This window comes from Xyrauchen texanus, chromosome 46 (genome assembly GCF_025860055.1).
Source record: "Xyrauchen texanus isolate HMW12.3.18 chromosome 46, RBS_HiC_50CHRs, whole genome shotgun sequence".
Lineage (NCBI taxonomy): Eukaryota > Metazoa > Chordata > Actinopteri > Cypriniformes > Catostomidae > Xyrauchen > Xyrauchen texanus.
The window spans coordinates 9,243,227-9,261,096 of record NC_068321.1 but is presented as its reverse complement, the minus strand read 5'-3'; the positions used below and the strand labels follow the sequence as shown (position 1 = coordinate 9,261,096).

Genomic DNA, 17,870 nt, shown 5'->3' with positions numbered 1-17,870 from the left:
TAGCACATAAAACGCGCTTAAAAAATAAGGAACGTTTTTTAAATCGCTCGTAGAAAATGATCTTAACCGCATAGATTAATCGTTATTGGGAAACAAGGCCCTGAGCATTTATCAGAACCAGGACACCGTACCAGCACTTATACGAGCATATATGATCAGCTTTGTGAACACGTACAATGACTGACAGGCAGAAAGTCTTCTAACGGGCCTAACAAAGGATCTGACACGGCCCATTGTTTACCAAGCCTAAGGCTGCTACAGACAGGTGTGATATTTCATGGCACCTATTTCAATGAGACCGTATCTGACTGCATCTCATTTCATAAAAATCACAGCACCTTTAATAAGGCAAACTGACTGTTATTCACATACAGGACAAAAATGGCAGATATCAACAAATCAATTTTCACTAGTAAAAATTTTAATTCTTGATACATATTTTTTTTTATTTCATCTAGTAGAAAACAACTCTAGTAGTAGCATTTTTACAAGTAGAAATTCACAATCTGTCATTCACTCCTGTTCAAAATGCAGTTACAGATATCTAAATGTACTTCAGATACAGCAACGTACATCTTACTAGTGAAAATTATATTGTTTATATATAAAATTACATTGTTACTGGTGCAAATATCCATTCCTTACATTGACAATTGAATGACAACTAGTGAAAATACTTGTTTGTGATATCTGTAAATGTATTTAAACATGTTAGGTTTAGTATTTAAAATATCTGGAAATGGATTTCAGATATCAATAAATTGGAGAGAAATTAAAGAGACTTTCTTACTAGTTACAATCACATTACAGATATCTGAAATAAGCAATGCCACTAGTGAAACAAAATTGCAGATATAAAAACATTTTACTAGGAAGAAATGCATTGCTGATTTGTGACATTAGAATTTCAGTAAAAAATGTATGTTAGATATCTGAAATTGTTTGTTGAACCAGAGTAAATGAAAGATAATTGTAAAATTCTACTAGTAAAAATGCAGTTACAGAACAAGTATTACGGTATTTTCCAGTTGAAATACCATTTTTGTCATCTTTTGTCATCATATCTCTCTATGGTGTCCCTGGCTCTTCCCTTATCTCCCTCCAACTGATTAGTCAACTCAGCGATGGGCGTATCCTCATGGCCCGGCCGCACCCTCCTCCTTGTCACACTCCTCCACCACCCGATTCAGCCCCCCCTCCCCCTCCTGACAATCTGTGAGAGGGGAGGGGAGGGAGGGCGAGAGAGAAAGAGAGAAAGTGAGCACAGTCTGGCCATAGAGACGGGGCGGCGCAGACAGATGTGGGTATCCCTTGAGGAGAGACTCTGCTCCCACTGCAATCTGGGAATGATGGAGACAGAGCTGCACTTCCTCACAGAATGCCCAAAATATGAAATATTCATAAACCACTATTATTGGTCTTCGTAGGACAAACGGAAACGTAACGTAACATGGTTGATATGACACCACGCCAGACTTTAACAAGCGCGAGTGCTTTGAGTGAGAAGGGAACAAAGTCCCTGCACTTCCTCACAGAATGCCCAAAATATGAAATAATCAGAAACCACCATTATCCCAAAATTATCTAAATATTTCCCCAATTTAATAATTGCAGCCCAACTGAAAAACTCCCTTTTAATCTCGGCGAAAAAGCTGAATGTGCAAATATAGCTGCAAGATTTGTAGCATCCTGCCATCTCCTGAGGGACAACCAGAACTAAAGAATGAACATTCAAAAAATCTATTATCAAAAATGTAATCCCCCATTCACACCACAAACCTCTCATTACAAATGAATATAGATAATGTTTAATTCAGTTTATATAGTTCATTAGATGAAGTTAACTTGAAACATAATTCATCATAATCATTTTTATTATCTGTTTTTTTAAACAAAAATCAAACCCTTCGTAACACCTTGACCAGGGATGGATTACCGACCAGGCCAAGGTGGCCAGTGCCCAGGGGCTCTTGATTACCCGGGGGGCCCCTGGGCTTTAAAGTTGCGTGATCTAGTTTGGCGATCCCCCGTTCGAAAACCCATCAACAATGGTGATAACTGGCTCAGGGGCCTTTGCAAGTCATAATCCGTCCCTGACCTTGCCCCTTAGAATCTCTTATAGTTTATCTGAATTCCCGGTTGTCCATGTTGCCTGTATACTCTTTTAGATATTCTATGAATGTGTCTCATTTTGAAGGCTGCATACTAGGTAAGACGTGTCCTTTGAAGGCTGCAGTATACCAAGTGTCCTCCTTTAAACATGCCTCATTTAAACAAGACTGCATTCGTAGGACAAACGGAAACAGAACGTAACATGGTTGATATGACAGCATGCCACAATTTAACAAGCGCGAGCGCTTTGAGTGAGAAGGGAACAAAGTCCCTCTAATTTTAGGAGAGTTATAATGATGTAAAGAGAAAAGAAAATAGATTTTACAGGTGTACTTTTAGTCTAATACATTATTTTAATGATATATTAATATAATTATACATATTATATACTCTGCAACCATCTACTGAGGTACTTCAACTTGGGAATTAACATTCCTTGCGTTTGAACATCATATTTATGGGCAAATTGGCGTAATTTTTTTAGACTTTTCCGTTGAAGCAAAGAATTGTGGGTTGTGAGTGCCCACAATGCATCTTCGGAATTCCCGTGATAGAAGGTCGCATTCAAAGTGCCCTACTTGCTTTTCTGAAATGAGACAATCTCGATGACGTATGCGACCGACAAATGCGACCTCCTGAGGACGTAGCCTTACAAATGAGACACAGCCTATTAGTACCGTCAATGGCAGGCACATGCGCCGACGATCCACAAAGACGAGTATTGTCTGCGTGTCGAGAGAAGGCCAAAGAATACTTCGGATGTCTGAGATGCTGATCACTCCGAACACAGTATACATGACACAAATTTTGTCATCAAATACTAAAAACTGTATTAAAAGAGTATCACAATGCATTCATTGTGCACATACGCTAGCAGTCAGAAGAGTATACTTTGAAAGGCAATGCAGACGACTGGGTGCGATCTGATCCGGAATGCACAAAAATGAAATATACCCAGGCCTAGACTGTGCTGATGACGAGTACACGCAGACTGTGTTATACTGCACACGGAGCAACAACCAAAGTATACTGTACATTGGCCTTTACACTCTGTCAACACCGTATGCAAGTGGCGTGTGAATAATCCCTGATAAAAATGATTTGATCTAGACTAACCAGATTTTTATTTCATTATTATGGTAATTGGTGTTATGACCACCAGCTGACTTTCACTGTCACTCACAGACATATATTCACCAGCTGGTCCAGCTGTGGGCAGCTGCACTCTTACAGGTCTCTGCAGCTGGCATGACTCTGGTTCATCAGATCACCCAGCTGAGCAACAACTTTGGCAGGTGCAGAGTCACAAACGGCCTTAAACTGCAGCATGCGTGCAGCCTCGCCAGACACATGCCTGGCACGCTGGTATTTGATATAATTTAAGAGGTCTCTGTGAGACTGGTATAATGGTCTCTTTCCCATGTTGGTAAAACTAATGGTGACAAAGTTATAAGGTCTTTGCTAAATACTGCATTATTCTGGAGGTCTATCACCCTCCTTGATCTACAATTTAATTTATCTCCTGTATGTTAATAAGGTTAAATCATAGGAAGTCAAGAACCCATTCACCACCAAATTATCATTGTTCAAAGGATAATATTTTTGGTACACAATGTTTATTCTGTCTGGATATTTAAGGAAGAATGGCAGAGGAGCTCAGGGAATCTGTAAGCCAGATCTCCCATGCTTGCCATTGCATGTAGTGTTGATAGGTATGTTTCTTTGACTTGTCTTTTATTTTTAAATATAAGACTATTTTAAATATTTTAAATAATGTTTGTTTAGTCTGATCATATGTGAATTTGGCTTTGATTGATTTTGTAACTTATGTTTTAAATCCTACCTGGCAAATAAATTGTTATTTTGTATTTATTCTGTATTCCTCTGAAATCATTTATTCTTGTTACCGCAAACTTATGCCCAGGATAATGATCAATACTGGTGCTTGAATATCACCTAAACCACTCAGCAGAGCCAGGTAGGAGAAAAGTTTTATAAAGACTCTCAGTCAATTTGAATTTCCTTAGACCAGGGTGTAGACTATACTGGAGCTTTAAACAGAGTAAACCACTCAGGAGAACTAGGTAGGACAGCCACCTAGGAGAACCGTGTAGGAGAAAAGTAATTTAAAGACTCTCAGTCACTGCTCACCACCCGTCTTAGCAAGTTGTATGTACGTGACTAAATGGCAATATCGTCTGGTTATGAGACAAGCCAAACCAGACGATATTAGTTAACGCTACAACCGCTGACTAATAACGGAACTGGCTATACAGATCGAAAGGATAATGAATAGAAGAGGATTTAGAGTAATCAATAACTTAAAAATGTTATATTAAAAGAATGATCAGAAAGTAATTAGAGCTTTAATCTAAATTAGAGGTCAATTTAAAATTGGAGTCAGACTAATATAAAATTGGAGTCAGATAAAATTAATAACAGAATCAATTTGTAAAGTGTAAATGAACAATAATCAGTTTACTTCAGTGCTCAGAAAAGACAGAACAACGCAGAGACCTTCAAAGGGAAATGTATTGAAGTTCCAGTTGAAGTTTTTGAGTGCCCTTTTTTACACCTCTCACTTAGACTTGGGGAAACGTTTACTAATGTGACTTGAATTGGTGCTACAGTATTTTAGTTCACTTCCATCTTTATACTGTGGAATACTTCATAAAACATCATTTTTTACATATTGTTAACTTTTTTTTTCTAAGATGGAACTAAATGCATTTTGACAGGAAAAGAATTATACATAGAATCAATTTAAGCACTTTTAAAATATGCGATTAATCGTGATTAACTAGGAAAAATCATGCAATAAATTATTGTAATTGACTGACAGCATTAATATATGTATATATTTACTGGCAGTCAAAAGTTTGGAATAATGTCTAGATTTTCTTCTTATGGAAAGAAATTAGTACTTTTATTCACCAAAATGGCATTTAACTGATCACAAAGTATAGTCAAGATCACAACACTATAGTCAGGACATTAATAACATGAAAAATTACTATTACAATTTGAAAACAATGTTCGGTACTTCATTCATACTTCTTAAACTACTTGTTTTATGAGTTCTCATAAAAAGAAAAACCTTCATGTGCAACAATGACAGTTTTGTAGATCCTTGATATTCTAGCTGTCAGTTTGTCCAGATACTGACATTTCACCCCACACTTCCTGTAGCACTTGCCATAGATGTGGCTGTCTTGTCAGGCACTTCTCACACACCTTACAGTCTAACTGATCCCACAAAAGCTCAATGTGGTTAAGATCCATAACACTCTTTTCCAATTATCTGTTGTCCAATGTCTGTGTTTCTTTGACCACTCGAACCTTTTCTTTTTGTTTTTCTGTTTCAAAAGTGGCTTTTTCTTTGCAATTCTTCCCATAAGGCACCCCTGAGTCTTCTCTTTACTGTTGTACATGAAACTGGTGTTGAGCGGGTAGAATTCAATGAAGCTGTCAGCTGAGGACATGTGAGGCTTCTATTTCTCAAACTAGAGACTCTGATGTATTTATCCTCTTGTTTAGTTGTACATCTGGACTTCCACATCTCTTTCTGTCCTTGTTAGAGTCAGTTGTCCTTTGACCTTGAAGACTGTAGTGTACACCTTTATATGAAATCTTCAGTTTTTTGGCAAGTTCAAGCATTGTATAGACTTCATTCCTCTAAACAATGATTGACTGACACGTTTCTAGAGAAAGCTGTTTCTTTTTTGCCATTGTTTACCTAATATTGACCTTAAGACATGCCAGTCTATTGCACTCTGTGGCAACTCAAAAACAAACACAAAGACAATGTTAAGCTTCATTTAATGAAACAAATAGCTTTCAGCTGTGTTTGATATAATGAAAAGTGATTTTCTAGTATCAAATGATCAATAATCTAGATTTGATTAAAAATGACTTTTTTCAAATAGTGATGGTGCTGTTTTTTACATCAGTAATGTCCTGACCATATTTTGTGATCAGTTGAATGCCACTTTGGTTAATTTAAGTACCAATTTCCTTCAGAAACAGCTAAATCTGTACATAATTTCAAACATTTGGCCACCAGTGTATATATACATAAACATATGTATTACTAATTATAAAAATGAATTTTTATAATTTTTTTATCGTTGTGATAATGATAATATCATAATAACAATATTACAATATTATCACGATGATTTTCCTGGTGATATAAAATTAAGCAATATTGTGAATATCATATTGATTGTAGTATGCTTTTTATTTGGCCACTACGTTTCCAAAAGAGCATGCCACGAATGTAGTTTCACGATCCTTCTGGGCTGCACAATTCATGTTTTTTATATGTGATTAATAAACCCCAAAATGCTGAAATATAATTCAATGAATACATGTTCTCTGTGTGCTTCAGTGTGAACAGGTGATGTGTTCTATGATGATACGTTGTTTTGAGTGCTCTCAGATTGGTTTGCGTACATTGTGAGAGTAAAGAGCTGCAGATTCACACAGTCGCGCAATTCCAAACATTTGTAACCGCAATAAGTATTATACTAATCTAAAAAAGGGACATGTTATTGAGAAAAGGAGGACATGACAGCATTTCAACAGATTTGTAATGAGCAACATTGCAAAATGACAAATACACACAGACTTTCAGTGCTCCGTCAAAATAAAAGCTAAAAGTGAAGGTGAAGTAAATCAGCATTATATTGCATTATCAAATATAACTGGGCTCCAAAATTTTGTGAACAAATTTATGGACAGAAGTGTGTTAGACATAAAATTTCAGTAAGTTAGGACATTTATAGAAAGGACTAGACAGAGACTTCTGATTGGCTTCCATAGTGACCAGACCAGCACAGCACAGCACACCTGAGCACTGGAGCTGGAAAGCCCTGAGCTGGCATGAATAGTCCCGTCCACCACACAACTCATGCCTGCCAAAGAAGACAAGCTCAAGTGCTCAAGCAGATACGAAGCCAAGTAAAATGTCTAGACTTCTGTGAATCACTCATCTTACAGACTTTTATGTGATACTAAACATTTCACCTGAATTCCTTTCACTCCACAAAGGAAGTAATAGTGCTACTGATGATTCTCTTGGTCAATGGGGATATTGTCTGCAGACACACTGAAATCCCTGCAACATTGATACAATAAGTCTGCATGACATCTTCAAGTTGGTGACACAAAGTCATTGAATTCAATTTTTCACTCTAGAAATTGTTAAAGGAATAGTTCAACCAAAAATGAAAATTCTCTAATAACTTACCCTCATGCCATACCAGATGTGTATGACTTTCTTTCTTCTGCTGTATATAAATTGATTTTTTCAGAAGAATATCTCTGCTCTGTAGGTCCATACAATGTGAATAGTGACCAGAAATGTGAAAGTCCAAAAAGCACATAAGAGCAGCATAAAAGTATAATTATTTTTCACTTTCACATTCTTCTTTTGTTTTTGGTGATTCACATTCTTCATGCATATCGCCACCTATTGGGCAGGGAGGAGAATTTATAGTAAAAAAGGACTAAAAGGGATAGTTCACCCAAAAATGAAAATTATCTGAGAATTTACTCACCTCATGCAATGTTTGGCCACCATTCCCTTGCACTATATGGATCCTGGGTTATCTTCTTTCATGTCTCGCATGAAAGAAGCGGTTTCCTGGTTTATTTGGCCAATTAACGACCAAATACAAATTCACTAGTTCTGAAAATCAAAGCATTTTTACTTATATTTAGCATCGGTGTTAGTCAGTTTAATTATCTGAGAGCTATTGACAGAAACCGCAGCAAGAATATTCTGCTCTATTGCCATGGGCAGGAGTTAGGACTGCATAGTCACAATAAACAATATGTTACCCTTCAAAAAAAAAAGAAAAAGAAAGTTGTAATCAGTTTCCAATTACCAAATTATGAGGTTTGTATATAAACTGGTTCAGAGTGCCCAACGGATGAAGTCCCGCCACACAGTTAAAAGAGCCAATCACCTTTTATATACAGACATCCTCTGTCAATCAACTTTAGAACGCGCATGCGCATTAGCCATACATTCCGGGAAAATATTTTTCTTTACGTAATATAAGGTAGAGAATCTCAATTAATGATACCCGTATTATCAGATTTAATTGCTGATTTGAAATGTGTCCTTTGATCATAATCTTGACCAACCATTTTTTATTGTTTGGTCTTTCCCCATTCAAGTAGAGAGCAGCTGCACTGTCATGACGGGAAATAGTTTCTGAGAGCGTTCCAAGCATGGTCGATAGTGGACAAACATGGCTTCCAAAGGAAGAACGAGTCTGTGCTCAATGTGACACTGGTGAGGTCGAGACAGAAACACACTTTCTCCTTCACTGTGAGAAATTTACAGAGGTGAGAGAGAAATACTTCCACAAACCCTCAAACCTCATTCCACAGATTTCCAGTTTGGCAGAAACCGATCAGATGCTGGTGTTACTGGGGGAGGACCATCATGCATCAGTTGCAGCCACTATATATATATATAAATCAGTGGTTGCATCATTTCTGAGCTGCACACCCTCAGAAACCAATTACTGCCTTAATGTACTTCAGTCACAGTACATTTATTTTCTTGTGTTGTTCATAATGTCGTGTTAAATGCATATTTTATTTTATATTGTATAGTGTATATTATTATTATTATAGTTTTTATTTGATTCATTACCTGGAACCTTATTTTAATTATATCTTATCATTATTATTTGTCTTGTCATTATCTGTTCTGTGTATTAATGCTTTGGCAATGTTGTATGTAAACACAATCATGCCAATAAAGTACTTTTAAATTTAAATTGAATAGTGGACAGATTGCTAAAAGAACTGGTTCGGAAGGCTTCGGGAAGAATCGAAACTGCGCACGCACCGTGAGCAAAACGTCATAATGCATTTCCCGCTGAGGATTGTGGGTAAAGGGTCTCTCTCCGGGCAACATGTCTGACATGGAAGATGATTTTATGTGCGATGATGAGGAGGATTATGACCTGGTAAGATTGACTAATAAACATGACTTTAAATGCATGAAATGTAATGTACGGGCAACATAGTGGCATTAGAAATGTGTGTTTTGTCTGCTCGTGTGAGCTGAAATTCACCACTGAGTTGATTAGCAGGTGGCTAGTTTGCTAATATTGCAGAATAAGTCAACACATTGACAGCCAAAAGTAAATGAAAGTAAATTTGTACTTGCATATTTATCCCTTGTGCATCAATTAAAAAAAGTTACTCTGTCCTTCGAGGACAAAAATGTCTGCGTCAAAAAACTGCCATAAAATTATATTAATAAAGAGATTTTCTTTTTAACCAACATCAGTCCTGATCATAACAAACAAATATTCATTCATTTTCTGGATTTTAACCCTTTAAATGTCAGTTTGTTTACATAATGCCACTGTTGTTTTTTTACACACACACACACGCACGCACGCACGCACGCACGCACGCGCGCGCACAAAACAAACTCTGACGTCCATACCAACACATCAACACAGTTTTAGCTGCATCATTTATTCAATTGGCCTGCAGTGTTTTATAAAACAGAAAATAGGAAGAAAGCATGTATTTGCTCCATACGCTAAAGATGTGAAATGGCGCCATCTGGTGGAAAATATTTAACATTAAAATTTTAAAACAGGGCTCTGGAATGAAAGAATAATTTGATTTGATTTTATGCTTTAATGGCACTGGGATCAAATATTGCAGTTTTAATGAGTTTCACTGAGGACATTTTTATCCTGATTGTAACTATTTTGTGTAAACAGTGTATTCTAAATGTAGTGTAGGAAATTAGGTTTAAATATAAAAAATCCCCCCAAAATACACATCTTTGGCTAAATTTATGATGTTGGCATTAACACAGCCAACATGATGGAAAAAACAAAAATGAAAAAGACTGAAATGTCCCGAAGGTCACACTAGGGTTAAGATATTATCAATTTACACACCTTATTTTACATATAGAATATTTCATGTAAATATTATAAAACTTGCAGGCTCATGTGTGAAGTAGGGTCAATTATAGCCAATCAGCCTCTTGTTTTGAAACTGCATAATATCTTAAGATCTTATTTTAATTTGATTAAAAGTTTAATTTAGTGCACCTATGTAAAATCTCATGTCAGAGATTCCTTTTGTTTATATTTGTTTCAGGAATACTCCGAGGACAGCAACTCTGAACCAAATGTGGATTTGGAGAATCAGTATTATAACTCCAAAGCCCTCAAAGAAGATGATCCTAAAGCAGCCCTGAGCAGCTTTCAGAAGGTTAGACACTTAAAATCAGGCCATATCTGGATCCTTTGGGGTTGTGCTACAACAATAAAGGCATTAATCGCTATTTCCTGTTTTGTAGGTGCTGGAACTGGAGGGTGAGAAAGGAGAATGGGGGTTCAAAGCACTAAAACAGATGATTAAGATCAACTTCAAACTGGTGCGTAACTGTAAGAATAGCAGATTATTAAAAAAAAAAAAAAAAAAAGATGATTCAGGTTTTATTAATTCTTCCCTGTCTTTATGCAATTTAAGGAACATATATTTATAGGTTGTAGGTAATGACTGCTTTTTTAATCCTTATTTGTACAGACAAATTTTCCTGAAATGATGAACCGGTACAAACAACTGTTGACGTATATACGGAGTGCTGTCACCAGAAATTACTCGGAGAAGTCCATCAACTCTATTCTAGACTATATCTCAACCTCCAAACAGGTATTTGTTGCAATAAAATATTCTTCATGTACAGTAACCACCTCTTTGTTATTATTGTTATTATTATTTTTCTAATCCAAAATTCATCTTCTCACTTTTGTTTTGAGATGGACTTGCTACAGGAGTTTTATGAGACAACACTAGATGCTTTAAAAGATGCCAAAAATGACAGACTTTGGTTCAAAACTAACACCAAGGTTTGTACTGTGGAAGATTACTATGTTTATTCTGTATTTATATTATCTGTTTTGAGGAAGATGAAAAAAAAAATGAAATATTATATTTTCTTATACTACAGATCAAACTATGCAAATAGAGTTATTTACTAGGAAGAATATTTCCAAATGTATTATATTTAATACTATTAACCCTTTAAGCGAAATTTTGTTTTATAATAATAATTATTATAGTCTGGCCCAAGACAAAATAGGTATCATTTGAAAGCTTAGAAGCTGTACTTTCTATGCATGCAGGCATTATGACCAAAACTGAACAAGTGCTTTGAAATTTGCATACAAATTTGCAAGCTTTTGTACTCTAGGCTCAATTATTTTGTAAATCTATCTTTTTGGTTGCTTTGTTGAATCAACACAAAATTTCACTCAGTTACAGTTGACATGATTGGGAACAAAACAAAAGTAGTTTTTCGGTGCCACCTTATTTACACTCTGAGATATATAATGTCAAATCAGAAAAAAGTTGATTTTTTTTTTTTTTTTCAGCAGTTTCTTAGACTGAGAGTCTCAGAATGTATCCTAGTCTATATAATTCAAAAATGTGAAAAGTTTTCTTTGCCAATGATGCCAAACACTTTTGTTTTGTTTTCTTTTTTTTTGATGAGTTATAATCCTTTAATTTTGGGTAATCCACAAACCAGAAACCAGAGTTTAAAGGGTTAATAATATTGTATAATAATGTATTATGCAAGTCCAATAACTTCTAGAATAACCTTTGTATTCATAACCAGTTTATTGTTTTAGCTAGGCAAGTTGTACCTTGAAAGAGAAGAATTTGGAAAGCTCCAGAAGATTCTCCGGCAGTTGCACCAATCATGTCAGGTAGAGTAAATAATCAACAGAATGTAAAAATAAGAGAATCTACCACAGTTGTCTTCTATTGTTCTAAAACTGCCGAATGTTCTCTATCAGACTGATGATGGAGAGGATGATCTTAAGAAGGGCACTCAGCTGTTAGAGATCTATGCTTTGGAGATCCAGATGTATACTGCACAGAAAAACAACAAAAAGCTGAAAGCCCTCTATGAGCAGTCGCTACACATCAAATCCGCCATCCCACATCCACTCATCATGGGAGTCATCAGAGGTGTTTTACTGAATTTTAATTCATTCTAATGCAAAAGTAGCGGCCCCTGGAATTTAGCATAAACAAGTAAAAATAGCGATTACTTTCAAGGGGCTTTTCAAATATTAAAGTAGAAATTTGTACTGGAGAGACCATTGGTTTTGTTTAATTTGAAATCTTCTTTCTAGAATGCGGTGGTAAAATGCACTTGAGGGAAGGAGAGTTCGAGAAGGCACATACAGATTTTTTTGAGGCGTTCAAAAACTATGACGAATCTGGAAGCCCCAGACGAACCACTTGCCTTAAGTACTTGGTCTTAGCCAACATGCTGATGAAGTCTGGAATCAACCCGTTTGATTCTCAAGAGGTATAACATGTTTGTCAAGGAACATTAAACTAGAGGAAGACCGCTATATCGTTTTATAGTTGCTTTTTGGAACAATCAGTTATCTGCAAAAATCTATGCCAATAGTTTATTTTTTTATTCTTCTTTGGCTGGCACTGCAGAATTCTACAGTTACAGTAGAATGGCTTGATTCTACAGTATAACACCGGCCTCTAGAAGTTAAATAAATACAATCACTGACACCTCGTGGGGGTTTGCCATATCTAAATCTTTCAGCATTGACAGTGAGCCCGTTGACATGCACTCCAATACACTGATTACTTTGTAAAATCAGCTTATTTAAAAAATCTGATAAAGCAAGAAATCTGCGTTTACATGACATTGGAAATAAACGTGTTATTCTCTGAGTTTGACACATTTTCAGTACATTGGATGAGCTGGTAAGAACACAAAGTAAGGTTTTTACATGGCACACGAAATCTGCGTAATGGGCAAAAATCTACCCGGGTTGACCGGGTTATTCATAAACTGTTTATGGCCTTAATGCCGATAAAGGAATGCGGATTATTGCGTTTACGTGACCTCACTCCTTGTCGGCTTATTAAGCATAATCGGAGTAAGAACGTGCATGTAAATGTGCTCGATGTTCATCCATATTTTTATCCTCAATTCAATGCATATTTATGCATATTTGTTATTTTGATTTAATAGTCGTGCTTTAAATTTAAGCAAGAACATGCAAAGAAAAATGTGACTATATATAAGCGTGCCCCCTCAACACATGCATTGTATCTCCAACTTCATTGTGATGAAGAGGAGGGTGGGGCTGGGCTATGAAGACACACGGTTGGCCCTGAATCGGCTAATTAGCCAGGAGGGGCATAAAGATGAGCCGGAGGCGGCAGTTCGAGAGAGAGAGATGCACGCGACCGCACTACATGTTTGTTTATGTTGGTTTTAAGTTGAGTTTGACATTAAAACTTTGTATAATGTTCAGCCAGTTGCCGCCTACTCGTTGCCCATCATTACACTGTTATGGTGGTGCCAAACCCTAGGAAGGAGGAGGAATGCGCTATCGCGGAGTCCTCGCTGCGTCCGTCCACCAAAGGAGCAGCCGCGTCTGCCTGGTGATGGAGGGGGTCCCTGCCGGCCGGCAAGAGCCGGAGGAGCTGCGGCTGTCCGCCGAAAAAGGGGAGAAGCAGTTCCGTCTGCCAGGGGCCGGAGGACTCGTTGCCGTCCGCCGGGGAGGAGCGTGCTGGCCTCCCCCAGAGGGTGGAGGAGTGGTTGAGGACCGGGCGACAGCACAACCGAGAGTCGGTGAACAAGTTTTTCTCTCTCTATCTCTGTGTGTCGCTCCACCTCGCTCTTTCCCTCCCCTCATCTCTCCCAGGGCTCCAGAAAGGTGGAGAAGGCCTGCCGGCAGGCACGGCCGGAAAGGCAACGCCCCCTCTCCAGCAAGGGAGGGGAGGGGAGTGTGTCGTGCCGGGGGCTTCCCCAACCTGAGTCGGGTGATGGAGGAGTTTGACAACGGAGGAGGAGGAGGAGGAGGGCAGGGCCGGGCCGTGAAGAGACACGGTCAGCCCCGAATCAGGCTAATCAGCCATGAGGGGGATAAAGACGAGTCGGAGAGAGAGAGATGCATGTGCCACGCTGCATGTTTGTTTATGTTGGTTTTAAGTTGAGTTTGACATTAAAATGTTAAGTTTATTGTTCAGCTGGTTCCCGCCGCCTCCTTGCCCATCCTTATACATACATTCATATTAAACCTCATCTGGTGACTAGGTTCCCGGTGTGTTTCGTCCTTGTTTACTGTTAAAAGTCCTGAAAATCATAATTTCTTTCAAGTTATTATTATAATTTTGGTTGAAGAATAAGCTGCATCTGGGATTTTATTCATTTTAGACTTGTAGTAAGGAAAGATTAAAAAAAAAAAAAAAAACGATATTCTGTAAAACTATTTTTAAAACTTTCAGCCAATTAATCGGTTATTATTCTTTCCCACCACCTTAGTTATGGTATCGGCAAAATCCACTATTTGTCGACCTCTAGTTAAAATGCATTGGTATGTAATTTGACTAAATCAACTAATAATTTTTTATGTGTATCTATGGCTAGGCAAAACCCTACAAAAATGATCCAGAAATCCTAGCAATGACAAATCTGGTAAGGTAAGTGTGCATATCAACAGTTTTCATTTATTTAATCAAGCAAGGGTTGTGTGCATGCACTTATGTTTTCCAACTAGGAAAAACAAGTAAAGCAGATTTTTATTGTCTGAATTCTGTTATAACTTGTTTCTAGTGCCTACCAGAACAATGACATCACAGAATTTGAGAAAATCCTGAAGACGAATCACAGCAACATAATGGATGATCCCTTCATCAGAGAACATATTGAGGGTCTGTATTGGTGGTTTTCACTTTTGTGCATATTTCCTTCTTAAATTTCAGAATATTACAGCATACACGAATGTCACAAATTGAACTCTCTCTCTTCTTTCCCTACAGAATTGTTACGGAACATAAGAACACAAGTGCTCATCAAATTGATTAAGCCTTACACTAGGATACACATACCGTTTATTTCAAAAGTAAACCTTCATTCTTTTATTTATATATATATATATATATATATATATATTTAAAATGCAATATTTTCCATTATTATATGCTTTTGATTCTCCACCTTGATTGTTCACTGTTTTTCTTTAGGAGTTGAACATTGATGTTGCAGATGTGGAAAGCTTGCTTGTTCAGTGTATTTTAGACAAGTAAGTTTAACATGGTGTTCTTTTTCTCTCCAATTTTTTTTTTTTAGCTTTCTACAGCAAAATTAAGTATTAAACTTTGGGGTGAAACTTACCCTGCACTGTTTTTGCTATGGACATGAATGATACCTTAAATTATGCAGATTGTTAAAAGGATAGTTCACCCACTAATGAAAATGCTCTCATCAGTTACTCACCCTCATGTCATACCAGATGTTTATGACTTTCTTCTGCTGAATACAAATTAAGACTTTTTGAAGAATATTTCATCTCTGTAGGTCCTTACAATGCAAGTGAATGGTAACCAAAACTTTTAATCTCCAAAAAGCACATAATGGCAACATACCAGTATTTAATAAGACTCAAGTGGTTTAATCCAAGTCTTCTGAAGTGATCCAATCAGATTTGGGTGAGAACAGAACAAAATATACCTCCTTTTCCACTATACATTTTGCTATTGCAGTCTCTAGGGTGAGTAAATGACGAGATGGTTCACCCAAAAATTAAAAATGATCTATTTGAGGCTTTTTTTAAGCAAAAGGACTTAACGTTTTTGCCTGGTAGATAGTAAAACAAGTTAACTACCCCTTCTGTAAAGCATGTTATAAACACAAGTTTTTATTAATTTACGTACCCACAACACGCTAGCATTGTGGTGACAAGTATTGCTTGGGCAAGCTGAAAATGTCTAGTTTGTGGATGACCTTTAACTTAGAGAAGTGAACGTTCCCTTAACGTTTCTTGTGTCTCGCGTCTTTTTTTTTTCAGTACAGTCAACGGTAGAATTGACCAGGTCAATCAGCTGTTGGAGCTCGATAACCAGAAAAGAGGTGGAGCCCGATACAATGCTCTGGATAAATGGACCAATCAGCTGAACTCCCTCAACCAGGCCATTGTTAGCAAACTGGCTTGATTTGACACTGATGATCTGGAGAAACAAATTTACCTTGCAGGCAGCCTCTTGACTTAAGGCTGTCAGTGACATTAACTACTTTCAAGCCCTGTACTCCCCACTCGTTTACAAAAAGGGGGAGCTAAATTTGGCTAGTTTGTGTTTTTACAGCTGTAATCACTTAAGTCAGTTTTAAATGTTCTTAACAAAGCAGCAATACCCACTGGATGTCTGCTGTATTGAATTAAGTCTTTAATATGAAAATGTTCCTAAAGTGGTTGCATCATCTGAAAAAGATTACTTTAATAGCACATATTGGCACTTGGTTATGGCAAAGATTCGAAAGGCATACATTTGTCTTTATTGGCAAGTAGGAGGACATGCTGTGTGAAATTGCAACATTTATTTGTTGAGCTGTTTCTGCATGTTTTACTTGGATTGCATAAAATTAATTTAAGTTTTATGGAGTTGCACCACAGCACAAGTGTATTGCAGTCATTGCAAGAATTCATGGGTTAGGGTTAGGTCTATTCAAACCGTGCTGTCTGAGCTCTTTGGTTTCAGTTTCAAAAATAAAAGATGCATTTTTTGCTTCAGCAGAAAACCTGTGTTTGTTTGATAAGCAGTGAAGTTTATCTGTTTCAATGATCTGAACCCTCTATTCTAGTTTTTTACCCTCAAAAGAGCATGAATAGGGAATATTTACAAGAACTGTCAATTTAATTATTTAAAGAATAACTTAAATCTTAAAAAGTTTTATTTGGGGAACTGACACTTTTATAAGCGCAGCAAAAGCACATTTTTAAGTTATTTGGAATACATGCCAATGTACTGTGAATTTGGGTTAAACAAAACTAACAACAGTAAAAAGAATGCTGGATTTCTTTTTATTTGCACGATACACACTTCAGTCATTTTACAGTATGAAACGAATAAATTATTTATAAAACAAATAATAGATGAAAATACAGCTGACAGAACAAAATATAAAAAGTAAATAAGACAAAAATATTGTTCAAATCACAGAAAGAAGAAAATAGGATATCCTGAGGCTTTCCAATAATGATGATAATTTTTATTTTTTTAAAGTTTAGAAAATGTAATTGTTGTTATTATTATTACTGCTACAGCTCGATGACTCAATACATTTCTCTGAAGAAGAAATTAAATTTAGGTTGAAACATATTATGCTTTAAAGGTATGTTCTGTATTCAATTTAAGTTATGCTCAATCGACAGCATTTGTGGCATCATATTGATTACTACAAAAATTAATTTTGACTTGCCCCTCCTTTTCTTCAAAAACAAAAAGCAGAAATCTGGTTTCCAGTGAAGCACTTACAATGGAAGTGAATGGAGCCAATCAATAAACAATAAAATACTCAGTGTTACAGAAGTATGGTCACAAGACGTAGAGGATGTGTATGTTAACATGTTTTTAGTTTGATTAAATTAATAACCTTTTCTGTGTAAATTATAAACAATATTACATCTTCGTTGTCATGACGATGTCATGTAAACAAACCCTTAAATTACGATTTAAACAACGTTACAGCTAAAGAATTCATGTAAGTGCTTTTATCAAATTATAAGCCTCTATTCACTTCCGTTGTAAGTACCTCAATGAAACCTCAATGTTTTTGTTGTTGTTTAAAAGAGATAAAAGTCGAAATTATTTTTTGTGGTAATCAACAATATGACACAAATTTTTTATTTTATTAAGCTTCAAACAAACAAAGTGAA

General features: G+C 36.5%; 1 protein-coding gene across 2 annotated transcripts; it reads left to right on the top strand.

Moving 5' to 3' along the window:
* Positions 1-8,330: 8,330 nt before the first annotated feature.
* LOC127638221 (COP9 signalosome complex subunit 2-like) lies at positions 8,331-16,750 on the top strand. 2 transcript variants are annotated; one of them, XM_052119648.1, is made up of 14 exons: positions 8,331-8,469; positions 8,918-9,101; positions 10,264-10,377; positions 10,466-10,543; positions 10,696-10,821; positions 10,944-11,018; positions 11,802-11,879; positions 11,970-12,144; positions 12,312-12,490; positions 14,585-14,637; positions 14,771-14,868; positions 14,977-15,059; positions 15,181-15,239; positions 16,005-16,750. In XM_052119648.1, the coding sequence occupies exons 2-14, from the start codon at positions 9,048-9,050 to the stop codon at positions 16,147-16,149; spliced, it is 1,317 nt and encodes a 438-aa protein (XP_051975608.1). In that variant the 5' UTR covers positions 8,331-8,469; positions 8,918-9,047; the 3' UTR covers positions 16,150-16,750. The 2 variants fall into 2 exon arrangements, with proteins under 2 accessions (XP_051975608.1, XP_051975607.1); XM_052119647.1 differs by lacking the exon at positions 8,331-8,469 and having other exon boundaries at positions 8,945-9,101; positions 10,929-11,018.
* The last annotated feature ends 1,120 nt before the right edge of the window (positions 16,751-17,870 follow it).

Excerpts from the sequence above, each read along its gene's own strand:
- LOC127638221 (XM_052119647.1), top strand. The coding sequence starts at position 9,048 with ATGTCTGACATGGAAGATGATTTTATGTGCGATGATGAGGAGGATTAT. Across the intron at positions 9,102-10,263 it reads ATGAGGAGGATTATGACCTG|GAATACTCCGAGGACAGCAA; the intron begins GTAAGATTGACT and ends TATTTGTTTCAG. Across the intron at positions 15,060-15,180 it reads ACATACCGTTTATTTCAAAA|GAGTTGAACATTGATGTTGC; the intron begins GTAAACCTTCAT and ends GTTTTTCTTTAG.